General features: G+C 39.1%; 1 protein-coding gene across 1 annotated transcript in view; it reads right to left on the bottom strand.

Moving 5' to 3' along the window:
• Positions 1 to 21,980, bottom strand: part of dlgap2a (discs, large homolog-associated protein 2a) — a 115,965-nt gene that overhangs the window by 2,947 nt on the left and 91,038 nt on the right. Inside the window, exons 5-13 of the mRNA XM_084097709.1 lie at positions 20,968 to 21,036; positions 20,148 to 20,307; positions 19,126 to 19,345; positions 11,024 to 11,083; positions 8,849 to 8,998; positions 7,307 to 7,545; positions 2,372 to 2,457; positions 1,752 to 2,206; positions 291 to 382 (exon numbers count right to left, since the gene is read on the bottom strand). Coding sequence (XP_083953835.1) covers positions 291 to 382; positions 1,752 to 2,206; positions 2,372 to 2,457; positions 7,307 to 7,545; positions 8,849 to 8,998; positions 11,024 to 11,083; positions 19,126 to 19,345; positions 20,148 to 20,307; positions 20,968 to 21,036 — 1,531 coding nt within the window. The remainder of the gene's footprint in view (positions 1 to 290; positions 383 to 1,751; positions 2,207 to 2,371; positions 2,458 to 7,306; positions 7,546 to 8,848; positions 8,999 to 11,023; positions 11,084 to 19,125; positions 19,346 to 20,147; positions 20,308 to 20,967; positions 21,037 to 21,980) is intronic.

The raw sequence follows: 21,980 nt of genomic DNA, 5'->3' as shown, positions 1-21,980 counted from the left end.
TGTTTTCTAAAACATCGCTCTACTTTGTATGCCACGGTACTTGGTCATTTATGTTCTCTGCATGCCTGGCTCAGATCAGCTTATGTGCTGCTGTGTATCATATCTAATAAATATGACAGCAGAACAAAAGGCCGTCAAGTACACCACGATTACTCCAGCACAGACAGCCCCCGTGGAAGTGCAGTGGTGCGTCGTGGGTAGAGCTGCCGTGAGTACAAAGCGCAGCACAATAACATAAATAGAACACAAACTCGTGTACAAATTGGCATATGTGCACTGATGTTACTTACTAGGTTCTGCTGGCAAAGCCAATAAAATTGCTGGAATTTCTGGGACATCAAGAGCTGTGCGCTTCCTACAGCACTCCGGATCTTCCCCAGGACTAATACACAAACAGGGAAAGAGAGATAAATATTTAATAATCATGAGAGCTATTGAAAATCTCACACATTTATACAGTTAATAGATTTCATACAGTGTCTGACTGTACACTCATATACCGGCGAACTTGCACATGATCATGCATATGTTTCTGCTAGAAAGCAGAAAATGTGAAATCTGTAAGTATTCATGTAGGCAAAAAATACATGTACACAACTGTTCAAAAGTTAGGGGTCAGTAAGATTCGATAGATAATACTTTTAGATAACACTTGTATTTAGTAGGGATGCATTAAATTGAATAAAACTGACAGTAAAGACATTTATAGTGTTATAAAAGATTTCTATTTCAAATAAATGCTGTTCTTCAGAGTCCTACATTTTTTTTAATCATGGTTTACATAAAATATTAAGCAGCACAACTGAATGTTTCTCGAGCACCAAATCAGCATATTAGAATGATTTGAGTAATGATGCTGAAAACTCAGCTTTGCCATCAAAGGAATAAATTACATTTTAAACTATATTAAAATAGTTTTTATATTAAAAATGTTTTTAACATATTTTTTTTTTTACAAAATAGGCCAATCTTGGTTGGCATAAGAGACGTTTTTCAAAAACATTTAATAAAAACTGACCACAAACTTCTGAAAGACAGTGTACTACATTTGCTGTTTTCAAGTTTAAGTGCTGTAGGTAACAAGAATGTTGTTGCTTATGGAGAAATTGTACTTAACACCCAATTAAATGGTCTTCATGGATTTTAAACCAGCTTAACCTAGTTTGTTGGTGTTGGCTGGTCTCGCAGTCTTGGGTACTTTTCAGCTGGTCAGGCTGGGAGACCAGTTGGCCGACCAGCAAAACACAAACTGGAAAGCCATGTTTAACCATCTGAGATCAGTAAACCAGCTTTTTCAACAGGGTCAAAGTACAATGGGAACATGACAGATGCAGTGCGTAGTAATTGTGACTGCCAAGAAGCAAGCTCTTCTTCAAATTCAGTATGTGAATACTCTCATAAACTCCACAACACAAGTGATTCACACTTTCACACTCATACTCCAATGCATTCTTACACATTGATTTCTGTGCATTGTCTCTCTTCTCAGTCTGTTGTTCAGAGCCTCAGCGCTGCTTTGAGCTCTTTGCCATGGAAACTTGACAGATGTTGACAGAAATAATTGCTCACATGGCAGCACTCTCAGTGTGAGGCTCTAATAACCTGGAGCTCTGCAAAAACGTTTCATGGTTAAATGTGACACTTCTTTGGATTCATACCTGACACTTTGAAACCTGGAGCCAAACTCTCCCCCAAACAAATATTATAATATAAAGATTTAACGGCTCATGAAATCGGGGCTGTTAACTCACTTTCCTCTGACATATCGTTCTCTTCCGCCTCTCCCTCCAGCTCTTTGCACCACCCCTCCATCTTTTTCGTCTCCGTGTGCAGCAGCTGCATGAACCAGCTTCCGTCCCTCCTGCATGAGGGTGACGCTCTCCCCGAATCCGAAGGTTGGGGCGGCGTCACTGTAACCGCCACGGTGGCGACAGGTTCCCGTGGCGAGGGCTCCAGCCAGGGCTCGGGGCTACGCTGGGGACTCGGAGGCTCCGTGGGGGTGCGGTAGTCCTCACGGTAGCTGAAGAGACCCTGGGTGCGGACGGTCCGTACGGCGCCGTACTGCGTAGGGGTGCTGGGCTCGCTGTGACGCTGGAAACCTCCGCCAAACTGAAGACCTTTATCCTCCATTAAAGGAAAACCCTCCAACTCCAGATCAGCCTGAACGGCGGCGGTGACACTGTTGGACCGCTTAAATCGCCCCTGTCTGTATAAGAGAGAAAGATCTCAAATGAGACAGTATTTCACACTCAGAGACAACAACATTTCACACTCAGAGACAACAACATTTCACACTCAGCTAGTACTTCAGCAAATCGCACCTCACAAACCCTTCAGACATAGAGATAAAACAGATGTGCTCTGTATTTACCGTCTCTCGTCTTCCACTTGAATCCCAACAGACTGATACTCTCTAGAGCCTTTGCTTTCACACTCAGAATCAGTCGCTGCTTCCACCTACAATGACAAAACAGACCTTTAACTGATGATTATTGACCATGTTCACACTTATAATGCTTCATCACAAATTATTTGATTAGCATTACTCTTGTGATCTATAAATTGTGCAGAATATGTTGCATCATAACGTTTTTGTTTATTAACTCCTCAAACAAATTTTTAATTCTGTATTTATAATTCAGTGTCAGACTTTTGCATCCCATTGTATGTGCACATGAATGGGGTAGCCACTGATCCTAAAATTGTAAGTTCAGTCCCAAGTCACGAACCAGTGCAACCTGCTAATGCAAAAAATAACAGCTCAGTGTGATATACCAGGTTGAGTCTATAGAAACTTAGAGATAAAAACTGCACACCCACATAGTTTCAAGTCCACAAGTAGCTCAATAAATAATGCATAATGTGCTATCCAAACATTTCAAAAAGAGTAGGAGAGGCTCATTTTTAAATAATTGTATTCATTATGTAATGTGGCATAATAAATAAGAAGGTTTTAAACATTGATTTAGTGAAAAATTCTCTTTCAAGTACAAAAAAATGCCCCATGCCCAGTCAAGAGCCACTGAGGAAGCTGGTGGAAACTCAAGCCAGGCGGTAATAAACTATGAGAAATGCATTTAACTCTCGAGAAACTTAGAGTGACTGTTTTGGAGTGAGAGTTGTTAGTCAAGTGAACCATAGGTCCAAACAACTGCAGCACAGACAAAATATTTTAAATAATTGTGTCTGTGTGTGTGTGTACATATACATTTACAGTACACTATATATTGCCTATGTAAGGATGCATTAAATTGAGACTAAAGACTTTTAAATTGATACAAAAAAGGGCCAAGTTCAAATAAATGCTGTTCTTTAGAACTTTCTGGTCATAAAAGAATATGACTGTATCATGTTTTTCACAAAAAACGTTCACAAAAATATTAAGCAGCACAACTGTTTTCGACACTGATCATAAGAAATGTTTCTTAAGCACCAAATCAGCATATTAGAATGATTTCTGAAGGATCATGTGACACTGAAAATTCAACTTGTTATTTTAAAATTGTAATATTTCACAATGTTTTTACTGTATTTTGACCGAATGCAGCCTTTGGTGAGCAGAAGAAACACTCTTACCAACAGCAAACATTTGAGCAGTAGTATGTATTATTGATTTTATTTTTAGCAGTTATTTCTAACAATTATCACTAAATGACAATTAAAATGATCTGCAGGCAGTTATAATACATTCCTGAGATGGTAAATACATTTAATTATGTAGCTAAAAATACATTCTGTAATAACTTGAATACTGTAATAACGAACTGAAGGTCAATCTTTCAAGTATATCAAAAAAAGATGTCTGTTGCTTAGAAGTGTCTGTCACTACTAAGAACATCAGACCATCTGAAGAAAGTGTGACTCACACAAGCGATGGAGAAGGACAGGAAGGGAAGGGTGACCTCACAATCAGAGAACAAGATGATTCACATCACAGATCAGACAAATCAGCTGACCCTGATCTAACGGTCTGACCACTGAAAACGTCAAAAAGCAGGAAGGCTGAGCACAGGAATTCTGTTTGAGTGAGTCAGACTGTCAGGCATGAAAGAACAAGGGTCAGGGTATGAGGTTTCTTCAGACACAATTCACTCCATAGGGATTACGGCTAGGTGAGCAGTGCTTCCCTCCACTGTTTGATAATGTGTGAGTAGAGCACACTGTGGTCTCGGTTGCTTCATAGATACAAAACTGTATTTTGGACTGCAGCACTCTGGAGTGTCACTTCATTCATTGTGTCACATTTAAACAAATCTCAAAACTGGTGTGGTAAAGGTGCAAAGGGTTGACAGTAACCAGGGGCTGTCAGTGTCAAAGTAAAAAAGGACAAAAAAGCACCATATGACTCATGCACTATATTCAAAGTCTTCTGAAGTCATTTGATAACTTTATGTGAGGAAGAAAATGACAAGAAAGCAATTATGGGGCTTCAGGTGACTTGGAATCAGTGTTAATCTTGTCGATAAACAAGTAAAGTTGCGATGTAACAGAAGTAGCAACAGATCTTTTCATCCATATTGTGATGTAGATCTGAGTAAAACGGCTTATCAAAAAAATTAAATAATAATCCATCAGTTGTTGATTGGATGGAGGCAGTTGCTCCATGGGTTGACCCTGGAAGAGGTGTTAGTGAGGCCAGCAGGGGGTGCCGGGGACACTATACTGTACCAAGCACAGTCCTACAGAAGAGACATTAAACCCAGGTCCTAGCTCTCTGTGGTCATTAAAAATCCTATGGCACTTCTCGTAAAGAGTAGGGGTGAAACCCCGGTGTCCTGGCCAAGTATCCTGGCGCACTGGCGCTGTTGTTCTGTGGCTGCCGTTGCATCATCCAAGTGGATGCTACACACTGGAGGCGGTTGAGGACAGAAACCCTCATTTGACTGGAAAACGCTTTGGGTGAAGAGTAAAGTGCTATATAAATGCCTCATTCATTAAATAGTCAACTACTGTATAATTAGATGCCATTTTTGTCAGAATAAAATGGCCTAAAATGAATTAATATGTCGAAGACATTTGGACAAAATCTAAAGGCTATTTTCATCAAAAGTTAATGTACAAAAAAGCGATTTACTTTTGATGTTCCACCAAAAAGTAAAAGTATGGATTTGTTGTGACAAGAGGCTGAGTAAATAATGGCTCAATTTTCATCATTGGGTGATATATTCCTTTACTAAACGATAGGAATGAGTCAACGCAAAGTGAATTTTGAATAAATTGAATGATTTCCAGCTAGGAAGGAATGATTTCAAACTAGGAATCAGGAAATAGTGGATTATCATCAGTAGACTGGCCGGGGAAATGAGTTTCAGTCAGGCAGGATAAAAAAGGGGGATGACAACTGACGTCTGCTTGCTTTTCTTTTCCTGTAGATCTGATCACATTCATGACACAATCCAACACAGCTCACAAACTACAACCCCTCTGCGTCTACCTGAAAGGATACACCAAGGCTTTCCACTCTGCACAATCTGAAAAATATTCACATAATATTGACGTTTAGTGTAGTATTTCTAAATTCTACACCAGTTTTGGAGAGAAAAAATTGGTAAATAAACCACGGGCTGGTCACTTTATTAGAAAATGCAACATGATGCATGATTAAATCCAGACGTATTAAATCAACCAAAATAGTCCCAAATAGCACACTTCATGTGCACTTGCAGTCTTGTGAACTTACAATGGTCGTCGCGTATGCATGTACTTTAAGTCCACAAGACTGTAGAGTGTCCCGTTTGTCATTTTAGGTTTCAGAGGGGTGCTTTCGAGCGCTCCCTTTGCCAATATGCGCCTTCGATGCACACTTTTCCAGAGCCCGCGAAACCCGCAGACTTCGAAAGTGTGGACTCGAAGGAAGATTTTGAGGGTTTAGTGTTCCATTTGGGACAGGGCCATTGAACAACAGAGACTGGCTCATCTTGTGCAGTGAGTGACAGAGACTTGTGCTGTATATGCAAGGAAAACAGCTAAATAATTGCAGTCTGGCGGGCAAACATATTTTATTATAAAAATAATAATGCAAAATTCTGTTTCATGCTCGGTAATAAATATTTATGGACTCAATTCACCCCCATTGGCAGTTAATTGTGCTCCCTCTACGCATAACCTCTAGGGGGCAGTGTGGACAATGAATGGAGGACAGATGCACCAAAGGGCTGAGGGAGGCAAACCCATTTAACATTATTAGGACATGATCTCAACACAGATATTCACAAGGCAAAGTCAGATAACTGCTGGCGAGAGACAGCAAGAGAGAAAGGGAGGGAGGATGAAAGAAATAGAGATGGGGAAATAGGGAGATTAAGGGAAGAAGAGAGAGGGAGAGCCCATTCAGTGAAGCCTGAGTTGAATGTTAATTAATGGATTGCGGTATGATGACTCACAGGAAGCTATTTTTAGCATGACAACACAGACTGGAGGTGTATGGGTTTGTATATACTTCAGTGTTTGGACTTCAAAATAACCTACATTGCTTTGGTTAGGTAAGATTCAGTTTGCATGGGTGCTTGTGGGTTACATTTATCATTAGTCAGCACATTCAAGAATATTTTGCTCACAACAGACAGACGGGAGCTCAAAACAGCAGAGAAGTGGTAAGAAAAAGCAGCTTCCTATTCAGACCAGTTAAAGCTGAAGTCACTAAGAAGAACTGCAAAAAAGTAACAAACAAAAAACAATGACTGTCTGCAAACAGGTTTTCCAAACACCCTCCATTTCCCATTGGTCAACAAAATGGGGAGCCCCGCCCCCAAAACTCATGCTATTGGTTAAGCCAATATTGTTGTTGTCGGGCTGAGAGAAATGTTTCAAGACCACCTATAGACTTCTCAATGAAATGAACCTATGAATGGCATACCTGTGGTTGTCTGAATATTAAATAGGGAAAAGATAAAGCTTTTAGAATGTATATAATATATAAACACTGTATATATGATATATATTTCACTCAAAAATGATAATTCCAATGAAAAATGAAAGTTCCAAATCTATATGACACCATGTCTACTCCGGACGTGAGCGGCACAATGCGACGAGACAAAAGACTATCGAACCCATTATAATCAGTGATGTTGTCTACACTGGATGCGACGCAGCGCAACAAATCCCCGACAGTAAACTGATGCCTCGTTCTATTTATGACGTACCCCAAGCACTCGCAATACTTCTCATAGGAAGGACAAATGGATTTGAAACAGTCGCTTTGTCGTGTCCAGTGTAGACACAGTTTTACTTTCTTCTGTGGAACACAAAAGAAGATATTTTGAAAATGTCTTCTTTTTTTTGATGCAGGATTTTCACACTTCACCTGTATTCCTATTGAAGACCTTGGTGTTTTTAGGTACTCTTCCGCCCTGGACACCAGCACAGCTTTATCACAGGTCATTACTGAGCTGTGGCTGTCTGTGGAGGGGTGTCTCTTTCCTGCCATCGCCATGGCAGCCGCTTCCATGGCAATAGTGACGGCCTTGGCGCTGTCCAGACTGTCAGTGGAGTTATAAAGTGCTCGACCCAAACTCAGACTCAACCCATCAGAACCCCAGAGGCCTGTGGGATAAGCATAAAGAGAAGATGGTGTTATTTTGAGGACATATAAAGAGACAGTGAGGTTGTGAATGATGCAATGTTCAGAATTAAAGGAAAATTCCTTAAAAATTAAAGAAATATATTAGTGGAAAAAAATTATACCTTTATTGCGTATCAACGTGATTTTAGTATGAAGGAAATCGCTTACTAGCCTTTACGTTAAATTTTACAACTTCATTACCTGGACAACATAAAGGCTAAAAACCTAAAATGATAAGAACATTACAGCTCAAATTTTAATGTAAGTGCTTTTATTAAATGATAAAGCTTCACAGTTTCCCAAAATTTGCCTTTTTGCTGTATATATTACAAATGCCTCACTATAACCAACTATAGCCATGTTTGTTTTGTTTGTTTTTAAAGCAAGGGGTGGGTAGAATTATTTTGTGTGGTGATCAACATTACACAACAAATGCTGTCGATTGAGCTTAACTTGTATTTCTATCATGGCAACTCTCAGAGAGATTGGCATGGTAATGGTAATGGATATGGTAATGTTAATGTATTTGGTCTTGGCGGTATAGATCTGCCACACTGCTGCTGCTGCTGCTGCAGAGGAAGTACTGAGACTTGCTATTGCCAATACTTTCACAAACATGCTGCTGTGTGAGCATGTAAGACATGCTGCAGCTGCACATGTAACATACATGAAATAACCACCGCAGCAGATCTATACAGGTGGAGCTGGGGAAGGTGGAGGGTTTCTGAAAGCACGCTGAAGACTTGCAAACATTACCCGTATTTGAATGTTGAGCCGCAGCTCATTGGCCGCTGATGCAACAGCAACCAATCAGCTGCGCTATGTAGATAACGATGTGATCCCTACCAAATTAGTTAAGGACCTATCAGCTTGCGCCATCTAGAGTTGCATGCCAGGTTGGTATTAAACCTGGACGTTCCCTCAAAGTTTGCATAGTCAGAAGTATGGTAAACGCATGTATTATTTAGCTGTTATAATACAGAGTTGTTATTGTAAACTAAAACTAAAACTATTAAAATTTGTATTCGGGTAACTGAAATAAAGCTAAAATAAAATATTAGATGAAAAACTTAAACTTAAAAAAACCCCATAAAAATAGAAATGCTGCCTTGGCAACAAAGTTGAAGTACTAAAATTACTAAAAATACAATTTAAAAAAATTAAAAGCTATGTAAGATTTTTATTAAATGAATAGAAAAAACATAAAATCACACAATAAAATTAAAATTAAAGCTGATAATAAAATAAAAAGCTAATAAATAATGCTACAATAGCACTGTCCACCTCTGGCCAGCTGTCCCTCGTGGTAGGCATCCTGCGTGGACTCTGTGCTGCTCTGCGCTGTGATGGAGATGAGGGGTTTCGAGGTGGAACGAGGGGGCACGGGTGGAGGGGTCCTCTTATAGGTGGGTGTACTGGGTGTGTAGGTGACCGCTGTTAGAGGGAGAGGTTTAAAGTCAAATATCTCCTGTATATCAACATGATGGTACCAAATATTCAAGATCGGCGGTAGACCAAATGTAAAACTTTAAGAAACGGCCAACACCAAATTAATCGGCAACTATTCTGAATATTGAACATATTGTAGTACAAAAATCTTTAGAGCTGATAACTCATTCAGAATGAAGAAAATGTGTCATAAATGAGCCTACTGACTTAATTATAGCTAGTTATATATATACATAATTATAGCAAAAACTCCCTCTTCATTAATAAGGGAGAAAAACAGTGAGAAATGGCACTCTGATTACTCTTGTAAACAGACTGTGAACCCTGCCATGCGTTCTGATGAGCAAAAGGTTATCCACAAATCTTTTTCTGCTCTAATCCACACAGCTGGACCAGGCAGATAAATGGATCTTTGATTTGGATGTGTCCTCTAATTGAGTTAAGTGTTTCGAGGAGAAAATGAAATATGCACAACCATTCAAAAGTTTGGGGTCAGTATGTTTTTGTTTTCCTTTCTTTCTTTTTTTTTTAAAGAAATTGACAGAAAAGACATTTAAAATGTATTCATCAAAGAATCCTGAACAAAATGTATTAAACCCTGCTAAACCACGTCTCATCACATCAGCCAGCTTTAAAAACTCACAGAAAGGTCATGTGAACAACTGAATCAGAAAGACTGCTTGAATGAAGGAGAGATAAGGAGAGATTGAAAGAGAAAGATGGATCGTAACAAAGTGGTAGTGGAAGAGAGAGCGAGGGAGCGAGAGAGAGAGAGAGAGAGAGAGAGAGAGTTTGAAGGGCCGAGAATGAATGAGAAAGGAGGAGAAGGAGAGAGCAGAGTGATTCAGCAGCACTGGTACAAAAATAGATGTTACAGCCAAACAAATAACGCAACAGGGACTCATAACTCTCTCTGTGCTGCCCGTTTTATCAAATGAGCTAAGAGTGATGACACCGTGCTTTCATCGTTACAAAGAGAGAGGAAGGGAGGAAGGGGGAAATGAGAGAGAACGAGTTTGTGAGAGTGCTTCACACTGACTAAACTAGTGATTACAAGGTTGCAAAAGAACAGTTTTAAAGTTAATGACACTCATCTTGTTTTAAGTTCGATGCACTCAAGAATCATTAGACAGCTGTACATGGTGAAATTTAGGCAAGGGAGACCTGACCAATCACAATTCAGTATCCAAATAGATGTGAAGAAATTAAACCAATCACAGTTCTGTATACAAATACCACAGCGACATCACTGTCAGTTAGAATATGAATGCTGAACATTCTTATCAATAGTCTGTAGAGTGCAACAGTCGGGTCCCGGAAGTAAAAATTCCATAATTAAATTTTTTTTGGACAGTGGATTTTTTTTTTTTTTTTTTTAAGCCATCAGTCCGCAATAAAAAAAAAAAAAAATAATTGATTGATTATTAAATGATTCCTGGTGAAAAACTATATAACCCATGATCCTGCAAGAAAATCCACCAGAAATTTTCCACCAATCAGAGAACTGAGACAAACAAATCTTGCCAAAATAATTCTTCATGGAAGTGTGTGGGAACACTCCCAAGAATTATTTTGACTAATTATTTTGGCACCGTGAATGGCATAGTCTATCTTTATGCTCCTAAACTACTAAAATATTTGTATAAACATTTATTGTTTCTTTACATAATCAACATCTTTAAATCAAAAGTTTTTATATTTATCCAAGGTTTTTACTTTGATTATATCATTCATAATAATTCATGGGATTATAAGTCTTTCCCTCATTAAAGATTTTTTTTAATTAAATTTTTGCTTCAAATTTACGTTTGTAATGCTGTGATTCACCTCTTAGCTGGTTAGTTTGGTTTGTGGCTTATAACTCTTAAACAAAGGCTGTTTTAAAATTCAGAATAGGCACAATGATATACAGTATTTAATTATGTTGATGCTGGTACTTGAACATGAACCCTATTGAAGGAGGAATATGCTGAGTTAAAGCTATAATGTAAAGATGAGTGGTGTCTGTACCTGGTGGCTGTTGGGAAGGACGGTCCACACTGCCTGAAGAAGGGAGATGGAACTGAATTCCTATAAGCAAACATACACATAAACCTTTTGAAGCCAGACCACACTCACACACAGACATACAGACACAAACATACAGACACAAACATACAGTACATACATACATACAACATTTTGAGCTCAGTACACATACATCAAAACTGAATTTTGCATCATGGGATTTGATTTAAACAGAGGTAGTTTACAGTTAGAAAATAAAAATTAATAACAAAACACCTGATGAAAAGTGATCATCTTTTGAATAATAATAATAATAAAAAAATCTTCCACTGTGTATTTAAGAGACCACATACATCAGACCCAAAACCACAAAAAAAAAAAAAACAAGTCACTTCAACCTAAACTAAACATCTGTATTTTAGTCAGAAAGCTAAAAAGTTTAGAAATGAAATCATAATGTTGAAACTGAATGCTGCAATCTCATGAAAACTGCATGAGTTCAGTGCTGCTTCCAGAACCTTCTGATCAACTTGTTCTTTTGTGTAATGTCACATTGAATTATTTGCAATGACATCTAAAGTGTCACTGCTTGTGGTAATTTGATCAGCTATAAACTTGTCTACCTGCAGGGCCTTTATTATAGGAAATTAATATTATTATTACATCAGATCAAGTAGTATAATAAGGCTTACAAACAAAAGGATGCGTACATGTGAGAACTGAGCAGAGAGAGGTACTGTAGCTTACAACAAAGTGTTTAAAAACACCCCTGGTTCAGAGTCCACTATACAACGGCCTAAAACAGTTGATGTTCTGATGTAAAAGTTCTTGTTTTATTATTTAATGAAATTAATAACATTCACTTAGTTACAGATCATCATGATTGCAGACATTTAAGTTGATCTCAGAAAAACCAACAATCAGCTGACAGAAGTGAAGATACAGAGAGATAAAGAGGCTCGTTTTCACATGGTTTTTCAGGCTTCAAGATCTCTGTGGTTAATATTCGAAACCTTAAAGTCCAGGTGGTTTCATTCTGAAATTTTGAAGCCATTAAGAAAGAGAAGAAGAAAAAAAAATCACAGTGGCACAACAATATTGAGGCTGGGTGGTTAAAAGCCCACATTCATGAGCCAGACAAGGCACACAATGCACAAGCAGCCAATGAAATGTGCAGTACCAGGAAACCCCTCAAAGAAACACTGCTTTTACTACACTTAAATGACCCATAAGGCTCTGTCACATATTTCCAACCCACTGAAAAGACTTGCAATGACTTAATATAGTGGGGATGGGACCAATGAGCATCTTAATGTGTTTATTTGTTTTGCTACAGTCAGTTTTGTCCTGCACTTTAAGCACCTGTGGGTCTGTTCTAGATATGTATGTAAAACCCACTTTTATTACTTAAGATATAGCTCTCCAGCACAGCAGAGGGCAATGTGTGGACAATGCTTAAAATAAGGCCTGAGAGCTCCGGTATGAATAAAGGAAGACCTGTTAGCAATGGCTAAATCCCAATACGCATGCTAATTGTACGATATAGTATATAAGATAAAGATTAGTGTCCACTGAATCACAAAATTGCATACTATTTCTAGTGAATGTTCAAAATATGCATCTGCCTGTGCTTTGTAGGTTAATATTTCCCACAACCTCTTGCGCTACACAAGAAAATCGTGCTCGACGTTTGTAATGACTCTTTGATGCTGTATTAAGACCATTTTATGACCATACTGTATACATAGTTTTGGTATGCGAACTGGGAATTAGCCAAGATTTCCATTCTAACATTGAATATTTACAGATTAAAGATATGTTGCCAAATTTAATTTGTAGGGAAACACATTTAAAGTCTTTATAAGCTTTTAAAACCACCCAATATTTGCACTGTTCTCAAAACTCACTGTAAATGTCTGTCAGTTGGCTGGCTGACTAACAAAAAAGCAGAGAGCCCTGAAAGTCCAGGCTTTAAATAAATAAATAAATAAACAAGCAAATAAATAAATCTAAACATAATTAGATGAATTAGCTACAACCACTTGATTAAAAAATACTTTCACTACTACTAATAATGTAAAACTGCAATCTCAACTACATTAACTACTTCAAGAACTACTTCAGTTTTAGTATGACTCTGTCATACTAATTAGATGTAAACTGTTGCTAATAATTAGAATGCTAATAATTTATCACTGTATCCGGTTTCAAAATTTCCTCTGATTGTCAGATACAAGGTCATTGCATTACATTTGTCGATACAAACCAAATCTTAATTGTTAGAGATTGCCTTTTGTATTTTCTTTAGTACCCTGATATTCCCTCGCATACATGTACATAATATTCTTAATAATACAAACAGACTGTTGATTTGACATTAATAGCTTCAGTCACCATATCGGCACAAATAAACTGGCATCTTGTATTAAAGATGGGGAGCTCTCATAGCAGTTAATGAGAGCTGCGTGTGTCATGTTATTCATATTTGCAGGAAAGATCACTGGATACAATAGGCTGTACATTTAAAATAATACACGGAATCACTAGGGAATATATTATATGTGGAAATAATAAGGATGCACAGTATTTTGTATCTCATTTATAATACTAGGTGTGGATTTGCAAGATTAGCATCGATTTGTAAGATAATTAATTTTGTTTAAAAGGTTACAACTAACTGTACAAGTATACCAGTTACCTCAAAGTGCGTGTTTATACCACAGGTCTTCATTCCTTACCCATATGCAATTTTGTGGTCTGCAGATCTATATCCCATTTTTACACATCCCATGTTCATGTAATCCCAGCAGATTAACAGAGCGTCAAACATCAGTAACCAAATTCCTTAAATGTAATTCACCTTAAGAAATATCCATTTAATATTAATATCTGATATATTTCCACATTATATTATGAATATGCCCAGAAAGAGAATCCAAAAATATCACATTCAACATGTCCTATTTCCCACCAGATCTCTATAAGATTTGAGCAAAAACAAAGAAAAAAAAAGAAAAGAAACAGTAGTCACTTTCACAGAGTTTCGTAACATAGACGTTGTATCTTTGAAAATTTCACAGTAGGCTACTAATCTGTCCTCCACTTTAACAGTGAGACTTTGGCTCTGAAGACATTGAGTAAAATGGAATAAAGGATGCCATCATTCATACCAGAGAAACAACCACTATATTACATTCAGAGAAAAAAAAATGATTAAAATCCTTAAGATGTATACAAGCGATATGCAGTTGTTTCAGGTCTTTGGTCGACATCCACTTTATACTCTGTTTTGTTCCATCTGAAAAAGTATTCTCCCTACCCCCCATCCTCTCAGAGCATGACCAAGGAACAAATTTCTGGTTTAACCGGGACCAGTTCATACAGAGATTTATTTTACAGTTTACTCTGTATTTCTAAAGTTCATTGGAGAGAGAATCTTGACTGGAAATCTTCGTTCTCTGCCAAAAAACAATCACAGTATTTACTAAAATACATTTCAGTCTCTGTAAAGCCAGAGAGTGTCCCTGGAGAGGAGTGAAGTTCAAGGTGACTCACCAGTTTTGCAGTATAAATAGGTGCTGAATATCTGAAGTACACTAATGCAGTCCCACTGCTGTCATCAGACATATTTTAGCTACAACCCCTCTCATGACTTCATCCATGCCTTAATTGTAACAATGTCTTATCTCTTCTACTTTTTCCCTTTTAACACTCTCTACTTCGCATTCTCTCTTATATAATCACAAACACATTGGGGGAGACAGACCTGTAAACATCTTGCTACATAACCTAACAGTCTTACATTCTGTCTATAAATATTATATATGATTTTCTATTGCACACCCCGTGTAGCTCCATGCACTTTTTGGTGAGCTCAGAGTGACAATGACATATAAGACATCACTGAATTGTTTGAGTATTTCTTGTGGTAAATTTCCATACTGGCACTCCGTGACATTGGCTGCCGTCCACGTGCTTTCCGCTGCCATCGAATCCATAGGAAATCCCTACCGGATAGTGAATGAGAAGGGCTGCTTATGGCTGCTGTTCCCTTTGGTGACCCATTATCACTTGTTTCGCTCTTAGATACGTCTAAAGCTGACTGGAGCTCCAACAGGGATAAATTGAAGGGGTGCACAGTCGCTGGGTCTATGGTAGCAAGTCCAGGTGGATTCAGCTCATGTGACGTTGGTTCATCCATGCTAGTGACTTCGGGATCAAACGTATCTGACTCAACTGAGCACAGAACGGCAGAGTAGAGAGTCTCAGACTCCAGGTGAGCTGATTCCACAGTGTCTGGATGTATTGGGAAATTTATCATCGGGTAAGGAGAATCAACATTCTGGCCTTCTTCTTCTTCAGAGTAGGACTCTGGGATGTTAATGGCACTACCTTCTTCAGCAAAAACCATGAATGTTTCCTTTTTGGACCACAAAACAAGAGCCTGAGTGTCTAGTTCATGTGCAGCTGGCTTTTGACAAGTAGGAAAATGAGGTTCAGGACTTGTTGGGTTTGATATGTCAGACTCTGTTCGGGATTCAGGCTCTGGAGTGGCAGGTTGGAGATAAATGGTGTCCAGTAGTTCTGGAAAGGGTGGTTCTTGTTCTGTAGACTCACAGGAATATTCATAGACAGTTTCTGGGGTTGGAGGATTTGGCAGAGCCAGATCTACAGGACCTGGGCTTTGAGAGCCAGAAACATTGAGCTCAAGAGATTCTAAACTTGGCCATTTTAAGTCATGAAGATTCATAGAATCTGGGGTCATTGGACTCAGGACAACAGAGTCCAATTCTAGTGATGTGAAGTCCATAGGTTCGTCGTCTGTGTGACTCAACAATAATGGTTGCATGGATTCTAGAACTGACTCTTCCTGTGTAGACGTGCTACCAAGGTCCATTGTATATGGACCAGGTTGTTCCGGAGATTCTTGAGAGGGCCGATCAAGAGATTCTTGGGGTGGAGAGCCAATATCATCCGGATCCAGTTTAGGCCACTGCAAACTGGCCAGGTTCACTAGTTCTACATTTGTGAAGTCTAAAACAATGGATTCCACATGCTCAGGAGTTGATGACTTCGTAAAGCAATACGGTTCTACCTCTGGCACTGGTTCTGGGGGATCTGGAGGAGTCATTGAGTCCGAATCTAGATCAGGCCAACAAAGTGACGCCACATCAATAGGATCTGGAGGGGTAAGATTAGCAAAAGTAGGGTCATCAATCTCTGCTAATTCAGAGTTGGGGTCAGTTTGAAAAAATGGTGAAGAGGCCGAGACGTGCAGGACATTTTTATCTGCAGGTTCTGAGGGAGACATGGAAAAAACATTGGGATCAACTGGTGAGGGGCAGTTAACCGCTGCGTCTGCCGTGTTCTGTCGCACCAGTGTCTTGCTTCCTGCCTGGGTGCTGACAGACACTTGAGGAGCAGCTGTCTGGGTTTCTCTTACCCAGCTCGGTGACCAGGTGCTGTAATGTTGCGTAAAGGTGGAAAAGTTCATGTTAAAGGCTCTGAGCTCTGTGCACAGATCCTTTCTGAGATCGGCTAACTCCTTCCGCATGGCTGACACATCATCCCTCCACTGCTGGCTGATGGCCAGGGCTAGATCTGCCGTCTCCTGGACACTTGACTGAACAGGGCGCGGCCTGATGGGTGCACTCGTTTTCAGCGGGGGTAACGAGGGAGACGTGGTGGGTGAGCTATTACCATAAAGGGTGCTGGATTCATCTCCTCTCCCACGGAAGCCTGTATCCCCACAGGCCATGGAGGTTAAGTCTGGCCCCTCGCTGAGTAAATTGTCCTCATTAAGCAAACCAGTGCCCTCCAGCACATCATTTCCCTCTGGAAGAAAAATATAAAAATGCCAGTGTATATAATGTGCCCAGTGGTGAGGCCAGCTGGGGATTTGTGCTGTTTGCAGGCTCCATTTAGAGTTCAACCAAACATGTGTGAGCCAAAATCAGTTTCAGGCCAGATCAGGGTTAAATCTTTTTTGTGTGAATGATGTTATCACACAGGTCAGATAAAAATTGTTAACAGTCCATTGCAGGGATATGGGAATTAATTATTTATAAGAAAAAGTGAAGTATATACACACTTTAAATGGAAGGGCTTTGTAAAATTGTACAAATTTTTTTGAGGTTTGCTCAGTATGCAACAAACGCAATCTCAACTCCCTGTTTTCAGGTGACGGGAGCTAGTTATTGTGAGTTATTGTGATCACGCTAGCAAATAGATCCCATTTTGACTCACAGCTCTGTTATTACTCTGCCTTCTCACTCCATACGTTATTTGCATATTCATCTCTCAAAGCACAAAACAGAGAACTGAAGCCTGAGGACACCTGCAGGGGATAATAACAACGGCATCTCATAGAGCATTACCAGGTCCCTCTGACAGAGCAGGTCTGTGCTTTGTGCCTTGAAAGGAGGCAATTGCGAGCAAAAGCTTTCCGTTTCTTTTTTTTTGTGTGTGTGTGTCTCAACAAAGCAGGTATGAACCCTATTGAACATGAGCGGTCCACTGACCAGGTCTTTACTGGGGGAATCATTGTCTTCAACCGGTACCTCGACACACAAACAGCCAAATTCAAACAAAAAATTAGCTCATTGCTTTATCAATAGTTTAACACATGCAATTTTTGTGATCAGTGATTGTATTCTTTGAAATATTCCTTGCCCAGTCACTGTTGCAAAATATATATGAGACTTACTATAATGGATTTAGTCAAATTAAGCTCAAAATCAAGTGTTTTTAAAGAGATTCCCTTTGTGAGAAAGCCAATATTGCTCGTTATACTGCAAGCATATTTCAGTGAGAAGGCAGTGCAAAAAAACGCTAGAGCATATTTACTACATATTTTCTGTCAAAAAATTTTGGCCTTAATTCACAATAACACTTAATTATATTTATTTAGGAGGCTTGTTTCACCACTGACCCTTAAACCGCCTGAAAACTCAAACGCTCAAGCACGGCTTCAGTTGCGGACCCTGTGGGAGAGAGAACTCAAAACTGATACGTTTAAAACCAGCTTCCATAGCCGGAAGAGAAAGTGAGAGGGAAAGAGAGAGAGAGAGGTAGAGACTAGGAGATGTGCGAGAGTGAGAAACAGAAAGCCCACAGAGTGACAATCATCCGACTGAGAAACATTTTGGGATCGCAATACACACCACCTTGTGTCTCCATCATTGTTTTTCACCCCCTCCCTGTCTGTTAGCCAAGAGTCAACTGAGGCAGAAAATAGGACAAGGTAGAGATCCAAATTGAAAATCTTGAGAGACAAAACACACAGTGGAAGAATAAAAAAGGTCATATCTTAATTTGGACACAATATTACAAAAAAAAAAATTGGATGTTTCACTTTTCACCATTTTATTTTTTGCCAAAATATTTGGGGATTGAATTCAATAGGGTTCATATTCTTATGCTCTGAGGCACACCAGCACTTACCTCTAGGTTTTGAAGCCTTACACAAAACAATCACTCTGCAGTAAGCAGTTCACATGCATGCATGCCATGCTACATGTAAAACGATGCATTCATTCAGAAATAACCATTTGAACAGCTTTTCCACTGATCTGAATCTAACTGGGAAACACCATACTCTTCAATGCTTTCATAGGGTTCAACATTTACGCTCTTAATAATTAAGTCATGCAGATTTTATATTCATGAAATTCATGAAATTATGTAATCACTGAGCTAAGCGCTTTTGTTTTCAAACTGACATTTTCTTAATTAAATTGCTCATTCATCGTTTTGAAGGTTACAATTGTATTACCAGAAACTGTATTCATAAAAACTGATTCAGGTATGCCTTAAAGCTTTTAAGATCAGAATCAGACTATGTAAAATCAAGTTACTTATCAGTTGGCCATTAACTTTAATAGGACATGTGAGTCAAATTGTAAATAGCAAAAGAACCGTCAATTGTAATATATATATATAGCATTCACAGCTATTTTTGTATTGTTAAAGGCAAACCTAAGTCACTGAATACAGTAAGTAAGTTATCTGGAATACTGCTACTGCCACAACTCCTGCTTTGAGACAAACACAAGCCGAGACCAGACAAAGGTGTGCATGGTTATCCACAAGGAAAGCCCACTTACCTGTGGTGGACCTGATGGTGGAGGTTACAGTTGATGATGTCATGGAGGGGACGCAGTCATCGTCCTGTGAGAATCCAGCCTGGATGGCTCGCAGGTAACTGTGGCTGCGTGTCCTGAAACAGCCTGGCAAGTCCAAAGCATCCATTGCCTGAGACTCCACCTCGCTGAACACGGATTCACACACCGACTCAAACTGTCCATTAACCTCGGTCTCGCTCACCTGCAGAAACAGAAAAACCGAGTCAATATATCTCAGCATGTTTCTTCTAACCATCCACCCTTACTTTTTTCATCTGGCTGCTTTCTTCCATTTTCATGGCTTTATTTGCTGTTAGGCCTATATTTATCCCTCAGTCCCAGTGTTCAGTCTAATCTTATCTACACAGGACTGTACAGTACGTGAGATAAAAATTGTGATATTGTCACGGCAGAATCTCTGCAGATCAAACATTAAGTCTTCCTGCAGAAGACGGAGGAAATGAAATGCTTTCTTTAAATCCTTCCCATTCCTGAGCAATAACTGGTTATATCGACTTGAAAAATCTGAGATGAGCATCTTTGTGATAAAGCGATATATCTAGTCAAGCTGAACTTGCCTGATAGGATTCTTACTAGCCATCAGATTCCCATTTAGCAATCTCTAAAATCCAAGATTGCCATCAAGTTCCATTGAAAGGGAATTATCCTCTAATGACCACAGCAAGCCACTGATGGTGCTTAGAAATCCAGAGCGAGCGAGCGTGTGTGCAAAATGTGGGTCCGAAGAAATAAAAACCATGTTGTAAGACCTCGAGACAAATCAATACAACCCACATTACTTCACTTTCAGAGAGATTTAGATGTTAGAGGCTGATAAATCTGGCTATTTAGAAACAGACAAACACGATAACACTATATTGTATATAAATGGGAAAATGGGGCCTAAATCCTCCGTAAGTGTCGTATTTTTCTGCACTGTTGACGAGTGTGAAAAAGCCTAGATTACTTTAAGCTATGTGAAGCCGAGCAGATGTGACTCTCACCTGGCTGACTTGGCTGACGCAACTGGCCTGGCTCAGGGTGCTGACCGCTCTCATGTAGCTCTGGTTCCTGGAGCGGAACTTCGGCGAGTTGTAGTTGGGAGATGGTTCCAGTGTGATGCTGGGATGGATTTCCCTAGAGGTCTGAAGATGGTAGCTTTGACTATGCAGTGAGACATGCAGTGAAGATGACAATGAAAGGAAGAGAAGGTAATAAAAAAGAAAGTGAATTATATACTCACTCTATCTATCTATCTATCTATCTATCTATCTATCTATCTATCTATCTATCTATCTATCTATCTATCTATCTATCTATCTATCTATCTATCTATCTATCTATATATCTATCTATCCATCTATCTATCTATCTAATAACAACTAAGGCTTACTACATAAAGGATCATGTAACAACTTTTACATTATTTATCTATTTCATTTACAGCCATCCTCTCTTTCTGATTCAATGCAAACTAAAAATGGCATTTCGATTGGCTGTGCTAAAGCATCCAATCAATGCAAATTAGAGGCTACTTAATGAGCCACTGTACCTGTGCAATACTCAATACTACCTAGAAAAAATACAACATCACATGACTCCCCAAAAGAGAAAGACAGGGGAAAGGAAAAAAAGAGTAATGCTATTTCACAAAAGTTACTCAAAATACCTTTAAAGAGATTTTATAAAGAGTTATAAAATTAGTTTTGAGTTGTCTTTACTGAATAACTTGTATTTAATGACTTTTATTGTCTAAGCATACATCAAAGTCTACACTACCTTTGCAAGTTTTGAGCAGCTAAGTGTGTGTCTGCTCATATTCACCTTAAATCTGCAGTGATATTGGTGAGGTATTTGACCATGTCCCGGCTTGACTTGTCCAAACGGTACGAGCTGTGAACAGAGGCGAAAGACTTTTAAGGGATGAAAGAAGGATTGAATGACACACCGACAAGTTGATTAGAAAATCTAAATGGTGAAAGTAACAGTTAATAAAATAGTTTAATAATAAAATAGTCTGGTTGTGTCTGTCGGAGTTTGGGATTAGTTAAATAATCGTTCCCGCACAATTCACACTGCAGCTATTTCCCTCTAGGAATATAATCACACTTTCTCCCACTCTCTCTCAACTCCAATCTCCTGAGATCTGCAGAAATGTGCACACAAACACATTCCTGAACCCTCAGTGTAGATCGTGGTGACATTTTTGCTGTGAGATTCTGCTGGGCAAGTAAGAAACAGACCACACAAGCAAAGCTCAAATGATTACCATTCAGCTATTGTTTAGTTGCTGGAGAGCCAACAGACAAAACCAAGGCTCATTCGAATCTGAGATCTTAGTAAGAAAAGATGGTTGGAGTGTTTGCTGATGAAGTTACAGAGCGTGAAGAGACTCTTCAGGACGCAGGGACGGATTTGATGCTGCTGTTGGTGATGGTTGAGCTCTGAGCTCTAAAAATCAATACGATCAATGTGTCTCCCTCGGTTTGCACGGTGTGAGTCCTTCTCTGCTGCTGCGGGGGACATTTCTAAGGCTCTGCCTCATGTTGTAACTACAACACACTCTGAACCTCCACAGTTAAACTGCAGAGGGCAGATGTTCAGCATGTGTAGAAGCTCATCTCTGCAGGGAGTTTCATTAGAGCTGTATCATGTATTAAGTTATTTTGAATCTTTTTTAAAAAGAAAAGGAAAACGATGCATTAATTTGCCAACACAATGAACTTTTCTCAATATTCCCAGCAGGCTGTTAAAAATCTAAGCATATTACAAATATACTGGGAGATTGCAAAGGACTCTAAAGCAGTTATGAGTGGGTTGTACTCATTTCATGGTGC

This window comes from Abramis brama (genome assembly GCF_963993115.1).
Source record: "Abramis brama genome assembly, chromosome: 21".
In the NCBI taxonomy this organism is placed as follows: domain Eukaryota; kingdom Metazoa; phylum Chordata; class Actinopteri; order Cypriniformes; family Leuciscidae; genus Abramis; species Abramis brama.
The sequence above is the reverse complement of the archived record's forward strand: the minus strand, read 5'-3'. Positions and strand labels throughout refer to the sequence as shown.